Source organism: Carettochelys insculpta, chromosome 11, assembly GCF_033958435.1.
Source record: "Carettochelys insculpta isolate YL-2023 chromosome 11, ASM3395843v1, whole genome shotgun sequence".
In the NCBI taxonomy this organism is placed as follows: domain Eukaryota; kingdom Metazoa; phylum Chordata; order Testudines; family Carettochelyidae; genus Carettochelys; species Carettochelys insculpta.
Genome location: NC_134147.1, coordinates 39,166,042 through 39,182,799, shown reverse-complemented (window position 1 = coordinate 39,182,799; position 16,758 = coordinate 39,166,042). Strand labels below are relative to the sequence as shown.

The window sequence follows — 16,758 nt, the reverse complement described above, 5'->3', positions numbered from 1 at the left end:
CTAGCAGCAGTGCTGCCTCCAGAGCTGAGCAGATGGAAACCAAGCGCTGCTGGCTGGAAACCCAGCTCTGAAGCCAGAGATGTCATTAGCAGCAGCAGCGCAGAAGATGGCATGGTATGGTACTGCCACCCATACTTCTAGGCTGCTGTACACAAAGTCGGGTCCTCAGTCTGCAGCAACTGCTCTGCAGCTGCCCAGCTCTGAAGGCATTGGTGCAGAAGTAAGGGTGACAAGATCATACCATGTTATCCTGACTTCTCCACAGCTGTGGGCAGGACATTGCCTTCAGATCTTGGCACCAGGTCAACAGCTGCCATTCTCTGAAAACCCAGCTCGGAAGGCAGCACAGGAATAAGCCTGGCAATACTTTTGGATCAGGGTCCCCCAATTACAGAAACACTGGTGTCCCTCTCTCACTTGGAAATTTGCATACTGGAGTGTAAATGCATACTAAAGATCAGATTTTACAGGGGGAAACCATATTTCATGGTTTATGATGCATTTTCCCTGGCTGCCAATTTGGTAGGGTTCTTATACAGTACACACTCAAAATACGCAGCTTCAAGTTGCACGTAACTTGCTTTAATGAAGTTAAGCACAATCTGAAGCTGCCCTGTGGCCCCTTCCATCTGTCTCCCCCCAGTGGCGCAGCTGTCAAGTTGACAGCTCTGCAACTGGGGGGAATACAGGGGGGAGTGGCGTTTAGCTTGCCTAGCTGCCCCCCACTGTGGGCAGGTAGGCAAGCTAAAAGCCTTCTGCCTGCCTTCCTCCAGCAGCACAGCTGACAGCTGTGACACTGGAAGAAGGCAGGGAGAAACAGCCAGGAAACTGATCAGCCCGAGTGGGCTGGTCTGTTTCCTGGTCCCGCAAACAGAGGGGAGCTGGCAACCAAGCAGCAGCCTGGTTCCTGCCTGCCCTGCCTTGCCCTGCGTTGGCGGAACTGGGAAACTCACTGGCCATGAGCTGGGCAGTCTGGGAGCCAGAAAACTTACCAGCCCACTTGCAGGAGAGCCAGGAACCAGGCTGCAGCCTGGTTCCCTCTCCCCCGTCACTTGTGCAAAAATTAAAGAATGCAACCCCCTCCCCCTACTAACTTGAGGGCTCATTGTACAGTATTCTCCTTTAAATTATACACTGAGGGCCATAATGATTCAATAGGAACTGAAGGTGCTCTGGGCCTTTTAAAATCAGGATGTTTAAAACCCAACCAGGTTTGGTAAAGGGAGGTCTAAACTGTATCTTTACAGGTGAGCCTCTCCCACAAGAGAATCAGAGACAATAAAAGCTGTGGAGGATGTTATAGTACCTGAACTATCTTGAACGAAGCTGGCATAGATAAGATCAGTAGAGAAGACAGCACAACGTGGGAACAGGTCAAGCGATACAAACCCAGCACAATCCTTGCCTAGGTACCTACCTAGGCTCACTAGCCTGCAGTGAAACCCATGACATGCTGTCTTCACCATTATCAACATCCACACCAGGCCAACCAGGCTAGCCCATATGCAGCTGTGCTATGCTGACAGCCCATGACAGACTGCCTGAACATGCTATGCTGGATATCATAAGGATTTAATTTTTTCCACTCTAAAGACATGCTATACCAATCCCATTGAGTTAATTGAAAAGGATACTAGATGCTCTCCCTGCTTTACTTCACTACTTGACTTTTGTGCTGTCAGTGGTAATTGGAACAAGCAGCTGTCTTTTTTGGACACTATCCCAGAATTATATAGCAGGTATTAATTCTGGGACAGTGTAATATCTATAATTTTCAAAAGTTATCAGTATAGAATAAACTGTTTTTTTGAATGTAACACTTCAAAGTACACAGAATGGCTTCAAGTGATTTTAGCAACCCAGGATATCAACATGGGTGCGTACAACTGTACAACTGAAACTGACATAATGGTTTTGAAACAGGATAAATAATAAACACTGTGTTGTTAGGAGATTCATTTAGGACATCAAAATGACAACAGCTTTACTCCTGAAGTGTGAAATAACGCAAAGGTATAAATAAGTAGAGCAGTCCACTTTTAATTCCTCAATTTAAAACAACAAAACATGTCTTTATAGCATCCCACTACTATATGTTTTGTTTTCACACCACTCGGGACCTGACCAGTGCTGAACCAGAGAATTTGCCAAACCACAGGAGGTCATTATTGTTTACAGCATTACCAGCACTTCTACCACTTACTGGGCTCTTAGAAGACATTTAGGGGTAAGTTAGAACTAAATAACAGCACAGAACACTGAGAGCCAGGACTGGTGCTTATAAACAAACTTTACGGGACCGCAGGAAATTTGGCCACGCACAGTAAGTGGACATCTGGCTAACTAAAATCATGCCGGACCACAAATATTGCCAGATCAGGGAGTGCTGAAGTAAAGAGATTCAACCTGTATTTGGTTTTTATTTATTTTACTTAATGCAGCCTGATTTTGCATAGGTAAAGGAAGAGGCAGCACACTGAAAAACATGCCTGTAGATTTCCTCCTCTCCCACTAATACATAATTATGACTTGAAAATGATAAAGAATGTTTCATGATCTATACCGCATTATTTTGATGCTTTCCCATCACAAGACTGTTATTTCAATCCATTCTGGGTCACTGATAAAACAATGCATTAGTTCAGTGAGAATGTATTCCACCTTAGTGCACTATAAAGACACTTATCTCTAGGAATACTTAATTTGTCCGTGTTTAATATTTCTAGCCATTACCTCATTTTAAAAAAATCTCTGTTTCTGACCTTATTGTTACCCCATTTCACCTAATAGTGAGCTTAGGAAAAATGGCTGGGGCAACTGAGTAAGAACCACAGAGCCAAAAGTCCCCAAAACTGTTTCTTAAACACTAGTTTACCCATATGCCAGTATTAATCTGGACCAAGTGACAGCATATTTTTGGAAATAAAGGACTTCAGATTAGGGATGCAAAATCCCACCTGATTGGTTAACCAATTAAGGTGGGGGCAGCAGCTAGAGCTTCCCTGCCCACCGTGCTGTGGTGAGTGGGGGGCACTCTAGCACATCTGGAACAATGTTGGTTCCCAGTGTGCTGTGAGCAAGAACAGTTCAATGAGGCTGGATGCAGCTGCTCTGGCCACAGTGGAGCCACCTCCACCTGCCGTGGCCCTGGAAGGGTGAAGCAACCCCCTGCCCGCAGCTGGTGGGGGGCTGCTCCAGCCTCTACCAGTTAACTTATAACATCCCTACTTCATATGTCTACTATTTGAAACAGGAAAAACATATATGTGATGAGATCAGATCAGTCTTAGATCAGCAGAAGTCTGATCTCTGGAAAATGAGCCCACTAAGAATATGAACTTATTAGTAAATTTACTTTCAGAACAATTCTTAGCACCATTCACAAGTATTAATTTAATGGAATAATTCTTCCAAGTGGTGAATCGAGGAGAGGAAGCTGCTTTGATGATCCAGATTGTGTAGCATGCCTGTATATATTTCAGTGGAGGAGTCCATGTCAGAATCAGCAGAGTTTCATATAACAGAATGTCAGCCACAACCAAATACAGGCCACACTTTCAAAACTGCCTTTGCAGCCTGATTCACAGTTCACTTAGGATAACGGGAGTCCCCGTTTATTTCTGCAAGTTTGTCATCAGACAAGTAAATAACACATGAAGAGCTAACAAACTACAGATGTACATGTAAATTTTTGATCATGATCCACCATCAGAAACATAATGTAATTATAATAAAAAATATAATTTAGATACTTTAAAACAGGGCACAGTACTATAGTATAACACCTAATTACACATGACAAAAGCTTCATAACTAAGCTTTTGCCAGTAAAAAGAAACCTTTTCCCTTTCTGTAACACATATGCATGCACACCCACACAGGAGTTGTCTATATAATGTGTTTAATGTGCACCAGCAGCAGTGTAAATTCTAGTGTACACCAGCACACCATGCAGAAACTATCTGTGCTGATCCTAATGACATACACTAAGGCTCTGCCTACACCGAAGAGTTCTGTCAACAAAACTCAGGGAGAGCCTACACTCATAAGGCCTTCTGTTGACAGAGTCGCAACAGAAATCTGCTTTTGCCTCGACAGAGTTATCCCTCAAAACTTTGAGGGATAATACATTATTGACAGAGGTTTGTCTGCAGCCTTGCAGTGTAGACACTTCTGTCGACAGAGAGGACTTCCAGTTGCTGGGCAGCCATTTGCAGAGCTGCCATTCTGCTTTCTGTCACCAGAGAGCAGTGCAGTCTGGCAATTCTCTGTCAACAGAGCAAGTTGCATGTAGCAGTTCTGTCGAGCCTTTTCTGTTGACAGTGACTTCTGTCAATGGATGCTTCTAGTGTAGACATAGCCTAACTGTTCCCTAATACATGCATTAAGAAAATTTTAGTGCATTAGCAATGTTCACACTGACAGTAAGTTTGTGGCATATTGGAGTGTATTAAACTTACACCTAGGCTGGTGCGTACTGATGTGCTGTGTAGACAAGCCCCGATACAAATACATATACAGTATACCCAAACTTCACTGTATATGACTAATTAATATATAGAAAAAATGAAGTATCTCACCTAGTTGCAATATCATGACTGTATCACTGAAGGCTCGTGTCACTAATCTGAAATGTCTATAGAGTGGATAACATAAAACTCTTCTTCCAAAGGATACCAGGACCTCAGGGATACTAGTGAAAGTCTGTGTGTATGAATGCAATTGAATAATTAATTCACTTGAACAAAAACGCACAGAGTAGTTTATTTTTAAAAGACATAGCTACACGCAGAAATACGGCAAAAAAGAAAAACAACAGGTTAATTTTAAATAGAAACATGGCCCAGCACTTTCAACTTGCATGATATAATTATAGAAGTCTGATAAATTGTAGTGGTTTTTAATTGAAAAAATATTGAATTTAGGGCAAATTACAATAAAGCATTTTACAGAAGATTTTGCCATTCTTCACATAAAAGCAATATTCTACCTTGTAACATTATGTATATTAAAGAAAGCTATAAAAACCCTTTTAAAAATAAACAAAAATTAAGCATGTGATAACACAATACATGTATACACACAAAAGAGCTCTAAAAATTATATATGCCTATCCCTTTTAGCAAAGTTATAGATACTGAAAACAGAGATAAATATATCTCCTTGGAGAAGGCAGCTCATTGTCCTTCCTATATGAGTGAAGGAGACCTCTAATTTACTCAGGCCAGAGGCATTAGTGAATTATTAAAGATTCTCTCTTTCCATGATTTCCTTTCCATCTTTCACTCTTCAAAAGATAAAACTTTCCATTTATTAATTTTTTTAACAAAATACCTTTTTCATCCTGAATTTGCAAGGGATTAAAATTAATAAAAAAAAGACTACTGTTGATCACTCAGCACTTTTTCACATGAATACTGCAAACTTTTTTTCTTTTAACAATGCACTGATCAGCATTTTAATTATTTATATATTGTTAGTCATTACATTTAGAGACATAAAGTGTGCATATTTGATGCACAGCAAAATGGCAGTCAGTTCAAACAAACCATATCTCAGGCAACATTGTTTAGAGATTGATGCAGACAACATGGTTTGCCCAACAAATTTAGAGTTTGTCATTGCATACAGTGCTACAGCTCCCCCATCAGCGTAGCTAATCCACCTCCCTGAGAGACAATAGCTCTGGTGGCAACAGAACACTTCTCTTGGAAGTTGCACAAAAATGCACCAAATTCAGTTCACTCTGCCTTGGCTGTGTCGGCTCTATAGGGTTCATAGGCATGAATAAAAACATGGCTGAAAACACGAACCATGGGTAAATCAATGCAAGCATCCATTCTGCACATATGAAGACAGCCTCAGACAATAGCTCTGAGAGACGTGAACTCAATCAGGGATATGTGGATTTTGCAATGCTGCAACTACGTAGTTTTGGATATTTTTCAAGATGCCACAAAATTTACTATTTCTTTTACAGATTTTGCCATTTTGCTGAAGCCAAGAGTCTAACATTTTGTCTTTGGTCTGCAACCAGACTGCAGTTACCATTTGCTTCCCCTTCTCATTCATAAAGGGAAGTTAATTGGATTGCAAAGCTTACTCATTAGTCTATTTCTTGAAGTTAGGAGGCATGACTGGGGGGTCAGAATTACAGTCCAATTGGCAGTCATGGAACAAGATGAAGATAACAGTGCACACTGCTGCAGGCTATGAAGCCTGGAAAAGAGTGCAGCAGTCAAGACATACTGAGCTTTGGAGATGAGCAGCTGAAGCAGGCTTTTAGCCCGTGCCTTCCCTGAAACAATTATTATTAAACATTTATGTTGCAATAGCAACTACAGGGCATAGCCAGACCTCCCATTGTGCTAGGCCCTGTACAAACACCTAATACATGACAGTCCTTTCTCATATATCGGAGAAGTGGTTCTGAGCTGGGCTATGAAGAAAATACTGCAGGAGCTGAGTTTCAGCGTACAGAACTGAGTTTTTTAAAGCGTATGGGGGGGAAAAATATCCTTGAAAGCAATAACTGTAAAACACATTTAAACAAATTTTAATCTGAAGTAGTTTTGTTTTTTAACTTCAGACGCACAGCTGTACGTGTTTTTGTAGAGGCGGCAAGAAGGAAATGAAGAATATTGCATTGTGATGAAATTATTAGTATTGCTACAGCATTTAGAAGGTGCTGGAGCATAACTTAAACACTGTTGCAGTTTGGTTCCATTGTGCCATGTACTATTCCGGACTTTGATTATTAGAATATACTATAAATTTTTGATATTTCAAACTATGAAGAATTCACTAAGCCAACAACATCAAAAACATTACAAAATCAATTAAATGTATAATGCATTGTCAGAACTAGTAGAGCCACATGTGTTTTGACAAAGCTTTTCTCCTCTGATTTTTCCATTTGTGTTGTGTAGAGAGATTGTTAAAATGCATAAGATTCCCACTCACAGATTGGAATGGACACACAACATCAGATTTATGCCCTAACAAGTGTGGAGAAACTCCTAGTTTTTTATTATCGTATCACAAAGAAGAACAATTTCTGTTTCAAATGTGTTGCAAACCTTGGCTACGTCTACACGTGCACCCAACTTCGAAATAGTTTATTTCGATGTTGCGACATCGAAATAGTCTATTTCGATGAATAACGTCTACACGTCCTCCAGGGCTGGCAACGTCGATGTTCAACTTCGACGTTGCTCAGCCCAACATCGAAATAGGCACAGCGAGGGAACATCTACACGCCAAAGTAACACACATCGAAATAAGGGAGCCAGGCACAGCTGCAGACAGGGTCACGGGGCGGACTCAACAGCAAGTCGCTCCCTTAAAGGGCCCCTCCCAGACACACTTTCATTAAACAGTGCAAGATACACAGAGCCAACAACTAGTTGCAGACCCTGTATATGCAGCACGGACCCCCAGCTGCAGCAGCAGCAGCCAGAAGCCCTGGGCTAAGGGCTGCTGCCCACGGTGACCACAGAGCCCCGCAAGGGCTGGAGAGAGAGTATCTCTCAACCCCCCAGCTGATGGCCGCCATGGAGGACCCCGCTATTTCGATGTTGCGGGACGCGGATCGTCTACAGGTCCCTACTTCGATGTTGAACGTCGAAGTAGGGCGCTATTCCCATCCCCTCATGGGGTTAGCGACTTCGACGTCTCGCCGCCTAACGTCGATTTCAACTTCGAAATAGCGCCCAACACGTGTAGACGTGACGGGCGCTATTTCGAAGTTACTGCCGCTACTTCGAAGTAGCGTGCACGTGTAGACGCAGCTCTTGTTTACTGGTATAAACCAGTTTGTGGGAAAGAGACAGGCAAGGGCTGCGTCTACACGTGCATGCTACTTCGAAGTAGCGGCACCAACTTCGAAATAGCGCCCGTCGCGTCTACACGCGTCAGGCGCTATTTCGAAGTTAACTTCGACGTTAGGCGGCGAGACGTCGAAGTCGCTAACCTCATGAGGAGATAGGAATAGCGCCCTACTTCGACGTTCAACGTCGAAGTAGGGACCGTGTAGACGATCCGCGTCCCGCAACGTTGAAATTGCTGGGTCCTCCATGGCGGCCATCAGCTGGGGGGTTGAGAGATGCTCTCTCTCCAGCCCCTGCGGGGCTCTATGGTCACCGTGGGCAGCAGCCCTTAGCCCAGGGCTTCTGGCTGCTGCTGCGGCAGCTGGGGATCTATGCTGCAGGCACAGGGTCTGCAACCAGTTGTCAGCTCTGTGTATCTTGTGTTGTTTAGTGCAACTGTGTCTGGGAGGGGCCCTTTAAGGGAGCGGCTTGCTGTTGAGTCCGCCCTGTGACCCTGTCTGCAGCTGTGCCTGGCATCCCTATTTCGATGTGTGCTACTTTGACGTGTAGATGTTCCCTCACTGCGCCTATTTCGATGTTGGGCTGAGCAACGTCGAAGTTGAACATCGACGTTGCCGGCCCTGGAGGATGTGTAGACGTTATTCATCGAAATAGCCTATTTCGATGTTGGCTGCACGTGTAGACGTAGCCAAGGTGAAGTAAAACATGGGCATTTTAAATAGAAATGATAATAGCCTGTCAATTTTAACACCATCCTTTTACAATGCATTACTGTATATAATGTACTAGCTTTTATCACATTTTCATTTAAAGAATATACACATTTGGTTTAACACTTATACATTTTGTTATATACAAAATCTTTATGAAGACTTATGCATGTATCTTCATAAAGTAAAATTATACTGCCCCTTAGTAATTTGCAAAACTAGTGATCCATAATGATGCTGAATGAGACTATCACTACATTTATATCTTATATTATCTGTCAGCTGGCCCTCATAATGATGGGATTTTCTAGCAAAACAAATGTCTTTCACTCATGTTTATATCTGCATTGTTTGTTGGTCACTCACAGAGGGACTTCTAGTCATTAAAAGTGACGTTTCATGATAATGCACTCTCCACTATATTTATGACCTATATTTTACCATACTGTGGTTACCTTCTTTGACAGAAATAAATTTAATATCTTATAACCATTTTAAAATCAAAGAATTTAACTGATCTGAGAAACATGGAGATAGAACTACAGAAATGTTTTAAAGTAATACATGATCAGTATCCCCTCAAACGGGACACATACTTTTGTGTGTGAGCTCAATGTGAAAATAACAATTAAAATAATCTTTTCTAAAATTACTTGTCCAGTAAAATAAAGCCACTTTCCAGTATTTGCAGTTAATTTTTAAAGTACTTTTCAAATATTCTGATTGAGAGATGCTGTCTTACCATTAAAGCATTCTTCAGCCACTGAAACAGGAAGATTGTCTCTGGCCTTTGTTCAAACAGCTGGAGTTTTATACTATTGTTTTCTAGTTCTATGAATGTGGTTGCACTTAATATGCCAACTTGACAAATATTTTAGTATATTACAGAATCAAACTGGTATAGAAATTACTCTTTTTATAAGAAGAAAAATCCTACTTTAGTCAGACCATAGCTTTGCTATAATATCCTTATACCACAAACCAGCCAACCCAACAATTAAGCTTTATTAATTCAAGAAAAATGGTTATGTGGTGAGAGTGATATATTTAATACTTCTCTGGAATGACAGTCCAGTTCACGCAAGAGAAAGCACCTGATTTTGTTCTGACTTACTCATCAGATGCAGGCATCTTGCCAAAGAATGTGTTTCACTTTCTCTATACAGCTGTTTGTCATCTACACCGGTGTTCCATCTAATGGATATTATATTTTGCTGACAGTTATATCAGAACTTTACCAAATATCTGTCCAGTCCAAAAATATCTTGCATACAGTAAGCTTAGCCCGAAGTGTACAGTGCATTTCCTGAAAGATCCATGTTAAATAATTCTGTAGTCTATTTTGGAAGTTACAACATGTAAGCTGTGTCTACACGTGCACGCTACTTCGAAGTAGCGGCACTAACTTCGAAATAGCGCCCGTCGCGGCTACACGCGTCGGGCGCTATTTCAAAGTTAACTTCGACGTTAGACGGCGAGACGTCGAAGTTGCTAACCTCGTGAGGGGATCGGAATAGCGCCCTACTTCGACGTTCAACGTCGAAGTAGGGACCGTGTAGACGATCCGCGTCCCGCAACGTCGAAATTGCCGGGTCCTCCATGGCGGCCATCAGCTGGGGGGTTGAGAGATGCTCTCTCTCCAGCCCCTGAGGGGCTCTATGGTCACCGTGGGCAGCAGCCCTTAGCCCAGGGCTTCTGGCTGCTGCTGCGGCAGCTGGGGATCCATGCTGCAGGCACAGGGTCTGCAACCAGTTGTCGGCTCTGTGGATCTTGTGGTGTTTAGTGCAACTGTGTCTGGGAGGGGCCCTTTAAGGGAGCGGCTTGCTGTTGAGTCCGCCCTGTGACCCTGTCTGCAGCTGTGCCTGGCACCCTTATTTCGATGTGTGCTACTTTGGCGTGTAGACGTACCCTCGCAGCGCCTATTTTGATGTGGTGCCACACAACGTCGAAGTTGAACATCGACGTTGCCAGCCCTGGAGGACATGTAGACGTTATTCATCGAAATAGCCTATTTCAATGTTGCTACATCGAAATAAGCTATTTCGATGTTGGCTTCACGTGTAGACGTAGCCGTAATTGATTACAGCAAAAGGACATTAGAAACATTCAATACATCTATAATTACGAATAAGCTGAACGTTAACACATGCCACCACTACAGTTCTTGAAATCCACCTACCTCAAACCAGCACAAAGTTGCACTCAGTTTCCTGATATTCCATGATGATTCAACCTGATTTTGATGAGAGGAGATAGCACAAACCAAATATTATTTATTTCAACATTCAAAGTTGCTGGCAAGCTATTTTCTAATATTATTATATCAGCAGTAACTTAAATGTTTAAAACTGCAAAGGTTACTAATATCTATGAATATGAAATAGTGATGTGTGTATTTAAATGATTGGGCATATCTAGCTTATGCACAAAGCTTTTGAAACACAACAGCAATCAGGGGAAAAATGTATTGTAGTATAATTCTGTCTCTTAACAAATACTTTCCTCCAAGCACCTTGAATGTCTGCCCAATGAATCAACACAATTCAAATTTAAATGAATCTTTTCCCTGAAAACTGTTCAAGGTTTTTGGCTTCTGGGGAGGGGAAGAGGGGGAACCTTACATCAGCAAAGCATGTACAGTGTGGTTCTTTTTAAAGCATAGCAGATTCACAGGATTTGTAAGGTATGATCTCTAGTGGAATGAGGAGTCAGGAATTCCTGATTTATAATCCTGGCTCTGATGCAGATTTCATTTGTGACCTTGGACAAATCATTAACTTCTGAATCTCTCAGTTCCCCCATTTAAAAAAAATTGGTATAACAATATTTACCCCTCTAACTCACAGGGCTATTGTAAGGATAAATTAGCACAGGTTTGCACAGCATACTGAAATTGTTAAATGCTATATACGTAAGAGGTATTATTATACTATTACACTACAAAGTTCCACTACTATTACACTGCCCTACAAAGTTCTGCACACAATTCTAACTTCTCCCCTTAAAGATTTGCTCCAATTAGGAGAGTGCTGGACCATTTGCATATTCCATTCTGGTAGCAAAACAGGGGGGAGGTAACAGCCCTCTGAAAGTATCAACACTGGTCTGCAGGGCACCTTCCAAACCAAAGTAGAGCTCAACAGTGCCCACTCTCTCAATCCAGTGTGTGATGGGGGAGAGGGGCAGGCTTAGACTTTCTGGGGAAGGAGAGAGAACATAGCAGGAGAACATGATGCTCTGGCTCTTTTGTTTCTGAAGGCAAACAGGAGGCTATGGAAGACAGAACGTAAGCAAACAGCAGGAGACTTACATTTACTCCTGTAACACTGACAGACCTGGGTCACCAACGCAAGGGACTGAACCCACAATCAGAAGGGCTAAAGCCCTATACTCTACTGCATGAGCTAAAGGCCAGACTTTTCAATCCCTGGTGCCAGCGACCCAGGTCTGTCAGCATTACAATTGGTGCGTTGGCCGGGATGAACTGCTGTAAAGTCTCAGAAGCTCAGGATGTGCCTCCTCAGCCCAGGGAAGCATGTTGTATCCAGAGGCACTGAGACCTCATATGAGGGTGAGTGAAGTCTCTGCTCTACAGCCTTGGCTGAAAGGCAGCTAGCCTTTAGCTCATGTGGTAGAGCACAGGGCTTTAGCTCATGTGGTCACAAGTTCCATGCCTGGTGCTGACAAACCTGGGTCTGTCAATGTTACACCCTTCTAAAGTGGGAAGGGCAAGCCTGGAATTGCAAAGGTGCAGAGGTCTCCCTCCCCATACGCTGCAGTGAGCTAGGAGGATGAGAATACTCAGAACTGGGCGCAGTCTTCTGTGGCAGTTTTAAAGGTTTCAAAAGTTCTGCTTTAGTTCATTGTTTCAGTGTGTGTTTCCCACTCCTCAGAGGCATTTTATAACAAAATCAGAGTTGTTTTAAAGCTTCAAAGCTATAGAATTCCCTCAACAAAAGCAATTCAAAATAGCAACTTCTGAGGAACTACCTTCCTTCCTCCTACATGCCCACAATGATATTTTATGCTACCAAACAATGTTATTACAAACCATTCTAACTATTATAAAATTACCCCAAAAAATAAGAAAACCAGTATCAAACATCTGCTCTTTAATGTAATCCCTATCTGGATAATCAAGTCATAGCATACCAGTAACCTACGAAATAACCTGAAGTGACTCTTTTCTTTCTTTTTTTTAATATATATTTCCTTCACCACATCTTCTTTCCCTTTCACTCCCACAGCTAAATGACGTGTCAGATCTGGAGCATTAGCATAAAAATTATTTGGACTTATTCCAATTGTAAGCTGCTGCCCAATAGGCTAATATAGAAACTATACTTGATCTAACATTTAATTCTGGAACAAAGTCTAGTTTAAAATTAGTGTCTTGCAGACAGGCTTCTGAGCCACTTCTAAAGTTTCATTAAGGAGAGAAAAATTACTTACATTCTTGTCTCCTTCATTAATACAAATTTCATAACAGTATGCCAGAAGGATATCAATTAAACCAAAATACACTTGATGACGGGTTCTTTTATCCAGCAGGTAAGATGTATTTGTGAATTTTGCCAGCTGCTCTCTCTCTTCTTTTGAAAAGGAAACTATTTAAAAAAGTTAAAAGGACAAGAAACTATAAATTACAATCAAAATGTTCATTTTACCAAACAGTATACTTTTTTACACAATCTCATAAAATCAAACTGGTTACGAATCACAGATTTAAAACATTACCTATTCCAGTGAGAAAACCTAAAATCATCCTTACTTTGATTATCAGACTTTTATTCAACATTTGTTTACTTGATTTAGGGCTTATCTACACGGGGGAAGCTAGTGTGAAGTCAGCCAGGGTGCAAATTTAAAGTGTACTACTAGCTATTCCGCAATAATTCTCTGACTATGGTTACACTAGTGAGTTCTGTCGACAAAACTGGTGGAACATCCACACATAAAGGCCGTGTCTACACTAGCCCAAAACTTCGAAATGGCCATGCAAATGGCCATTTCGAAGTTTACTAACAAAGCGCTGAAATACATATTCAGCGCCTCATTAGAATGCCAGCAGCCGCTGCACTTCGAAATTGATGCGGCTCACCGCCGTGTGGCTCATCCAGACAGGGCTCCTTTTAGAAAGGACCCTGGCAACTTTGAAATCCCCTTATTCCTATCTGCTGTTAGGAACAAGGGGATTTCAAAGTTGTCGGGGTCCTTTCAAAAAGGAGCCCCGTCTGGACGAGCCATGTCAATTTCAAAGTGCGGCGGCTGCCGGTATTCTAATGAGGCACTGAATGTGTATTTCAGCGCTTCCTTAGTAAACTTCGAAATGGCCATTTGCATGGCCATTTTGAAGTTCTGGGCTAGTGCAGACGCAGCCAAAATGTGTTTTGTCCACAATTTGTCGACAAAACTCAGCACTTTCACCATCAGGGTTCTGGCTTTCAGCCACGAGGCGTAACACTGCTGTTGACAGATTCTGTTGACAAAAAAAGCTGTGTGGACACTCTGGGCAGGCCTTCTCTCGACAGACAGGGCATCCAGAACAATGGGCAGCCCTGTCTGCTGTGTTTCCAGGTGCCTGTTTTGTTGAGAGAGCAGCCAGGCAGTCCAGCCGCTCTGTCAACAGAGCCAAGTGCTCTTCTGATCGGCTTTTGCACATGACCACACTCTGTCGACAGAAGTTCTATTGGGAAATCTCTTCCGACAGTGACTTCTGTCAACAAATTGCAGTAGTGTAACTGTAGCCTGTGTGTGAAAACTCTTTACTATGCACTAAGAGTGCCCTCCGGTGGTTTAGCTTAATATACTTCTAAGTGTACTAATAGCTCAGTCAGTGCATACAGAGGCTGAGTCTACACTACATTCCCCTTTTGAAAGGGGAATGCAAATGAGGGAGATCAAAAATGCAAATGAAGCACTGATTTACAAATCTCACACTTTGTTTGAATAATCTCACATGATCGTGTTGTTGGAAGAGGCTTTTGCTTCAAAAAAGCAAAAACAGTCGTTTAGATGTGGTTCCTTCAAAAATAAACCCTGGTTTCAAAAGAACCCTTCTACCGAAACAAAATAGGATTCATAGCATAGACGCAGCCTAAGGCTATACAGCAAAGTTATTTCGTAACAGCAGCCACTATGCGAGCGTCAACACTACACAACCACTATTCCAAAATAATTTCAAAATAGCGTTTGGCTTATTTCAAAATTGGTTAACCTCATTGTACGAAGAATAGCGCCTATTTCAAAACAGGAACTGTGTAGACAGAGAATAATTTCGTAATAAGCCATAGGGCAACCGGTAGCTCTATTTCAAAAATAACTGAACGTTATTTCAAAATGCATTTTGTGTGTAGCTGCACTATTTCAAAATAAACTATTCCGGAGCAGGTTTCCACTCTGTCCATGAGGGGCTCTTCCATTTGGGAGTCCGGTCGGGGTCCTGGCTGCCCTCATCTGGGTTCCTAGGGCTCCCCTCGGTGCTGCGGGGTGCTGGCTTGCTGGCCATCTCTACAGCTCAGGGCCTTTCAGTGCTGCAGGGCCTCGGTGGACTGTGGCTGGCACATGCTGCCACCTTCCACACTCTCAGCTTCCTGCCATGGGGTCTCCAGGTCCTTGCAGCTTTAAAAGCTGCAGGACCCAGAGACCACAGAGCCCCACTGGAATTGCCTAGAGCGTCTGCTCTCTACCAGGCCACCGCCAAGGCAGACTACTTCTTCTAGAAGAAGTAGTCTGTGAGCGTGTACGCATGCTTTCTTCCACAAGAATCTTCCAGAAGAAGGCCCTCTTCCTGGTTCCATAGTGGAGTACGGAATCCGAAAGATGAGGCACCTTCTTCCGGATTCCTTCTGGAGAGCGCCTTACATGTGCAGACACTACTCTGATCTTCCAGAAGAAGGCACCAGTCTTCCAGAAGATTGTGCATGTGTAGAAGTGGTCATGGAGTTAACATGAAGTAGCTAGTACACAACAATTATTGTGGGCTTCCCCCATGATGTACACAACACCATAGGGTGTTCGACTTGCCAAGGTACCAATCATATAAGTTACTCTGTGTGGACAAACCCTTGTACCCATATTAAAACCTCAGGGCTCAGTAGGATTGCACTATACAAAGCTTTACAAAATCAGGGCCAAAGACAGTGTCAGAAAATTTCTGAAGTTCTTACCAAGGAAACAAGATATTAGATTTCCCACAGCATTTCATGACAAAACAGACTTTCCCCAAAACAAACAAACAAAAACACCCACACAAGCAAGCAAACAAAAACCCCAGAGTAATTCTCTCTCTCTCTGAATCCAGACAAGTTTGATTTTAGATCTGAACTGCTACCTCAGCAAGATTTAGAAGCTGTACTGGTTTATTGGCTGACAATCTCTTCACAGTGTTGTACGAAGATCAAGAGTAAAATCCTGTCCCCAAGTCCATTATGCCATTCATTTCAATGAGGTCAGCATGTCACCCCCCAGCATTCATGCTATTTTTTTTATGTCAGTTTCTTTTGATACTGGTGCTCTCAACAGATCTGCAAGACCTTAACAGGAACAGACAGGTGTGGCTCTAGGACAGCTACTCTCTGTCGTTTTTTACATTGCCCAGAGGGAAGGACTGGGCAATGATCCTGCTGAGCGCACCATTTTCTCACTATCTGTTCTCCATGAGTGTTGTGAGGCGGGTTTATGCGCAGGCATGGTGTACCTGCCTTCAGAATGCTGTTGACGTCCTCTCTACGAATCACTGGAGACACTGGACATCTGAAAAACTCACCCAGAACCAGAGCCTCTGGAGATTGAAATTAGAAAAGAGCTAGGTGGCAGAAACCAAACTGAGGTAAGACTGAGCTAATGTAGTTAATTAACAGTAAGTATGAAGGAAAGCTGGGATACTTCTTTCACTTTGTAATAACTTCAAACACTGATCAAAATTATATTTGCACATCTGAACAGGGGAGCATGCCTGCCATCTGCGACTCAGGTTCACTATCTGAGTGTCTTTTTGATTCCCCAGCTGCTTTCAGACGTCAGGCGGCAGCAGCTGCCAAGTTCTGTTTCCATCATGTGTACTCATCAAGAAGCTCATGGCCTTTTTCTACAGAAACAGACATCAGCAGAGCCAACTGTCTCTTTACAGTTTAAGGCTGGATTACAGCAATATGCTTCAGATGAGGCCACACCTTAAACCCATTCAGAATTTGTAGCTAGTAAAGAAAGTGTCTATC

At 42.6% G+C, this 16,758-nt stretch overlaps 1 protein-coding gene across 2 annotated transcripts in view; it reads right to left on the bottom strand.

The window, feature by feature from the left end:
• The window catches only part of SHQ1 (SHQ1, H/ACA ribonucleoprotein assembly factor), a 98,043-nt gene that overhangs the window by 56,506 nt on the left and 24,779 nt on the right, over window positions 1-16,758 (bottom strand). For both annotated transcript variants that reach the window (XM_075005240.1, XM_075005241.1), the window contains 3 exons: window positions 12,992-13,146; window positions 10,719-10,772; window positions 4,581-4,704 (listed from right to left, as the gene is read on the bottom strand). In XM_075005240.1, the coding sequence (XP_074861341.1) occupies window positions 4,581-4,704; window positions 10,719-10,772; window positions 12,992-13,146 (333 nt within the window). The remainder of the gene's footprint in view (window positions 1-4,580; window positions 4,705-10,718; window positions 10,773-12,991; window positions 13,147-16,758) is intronic.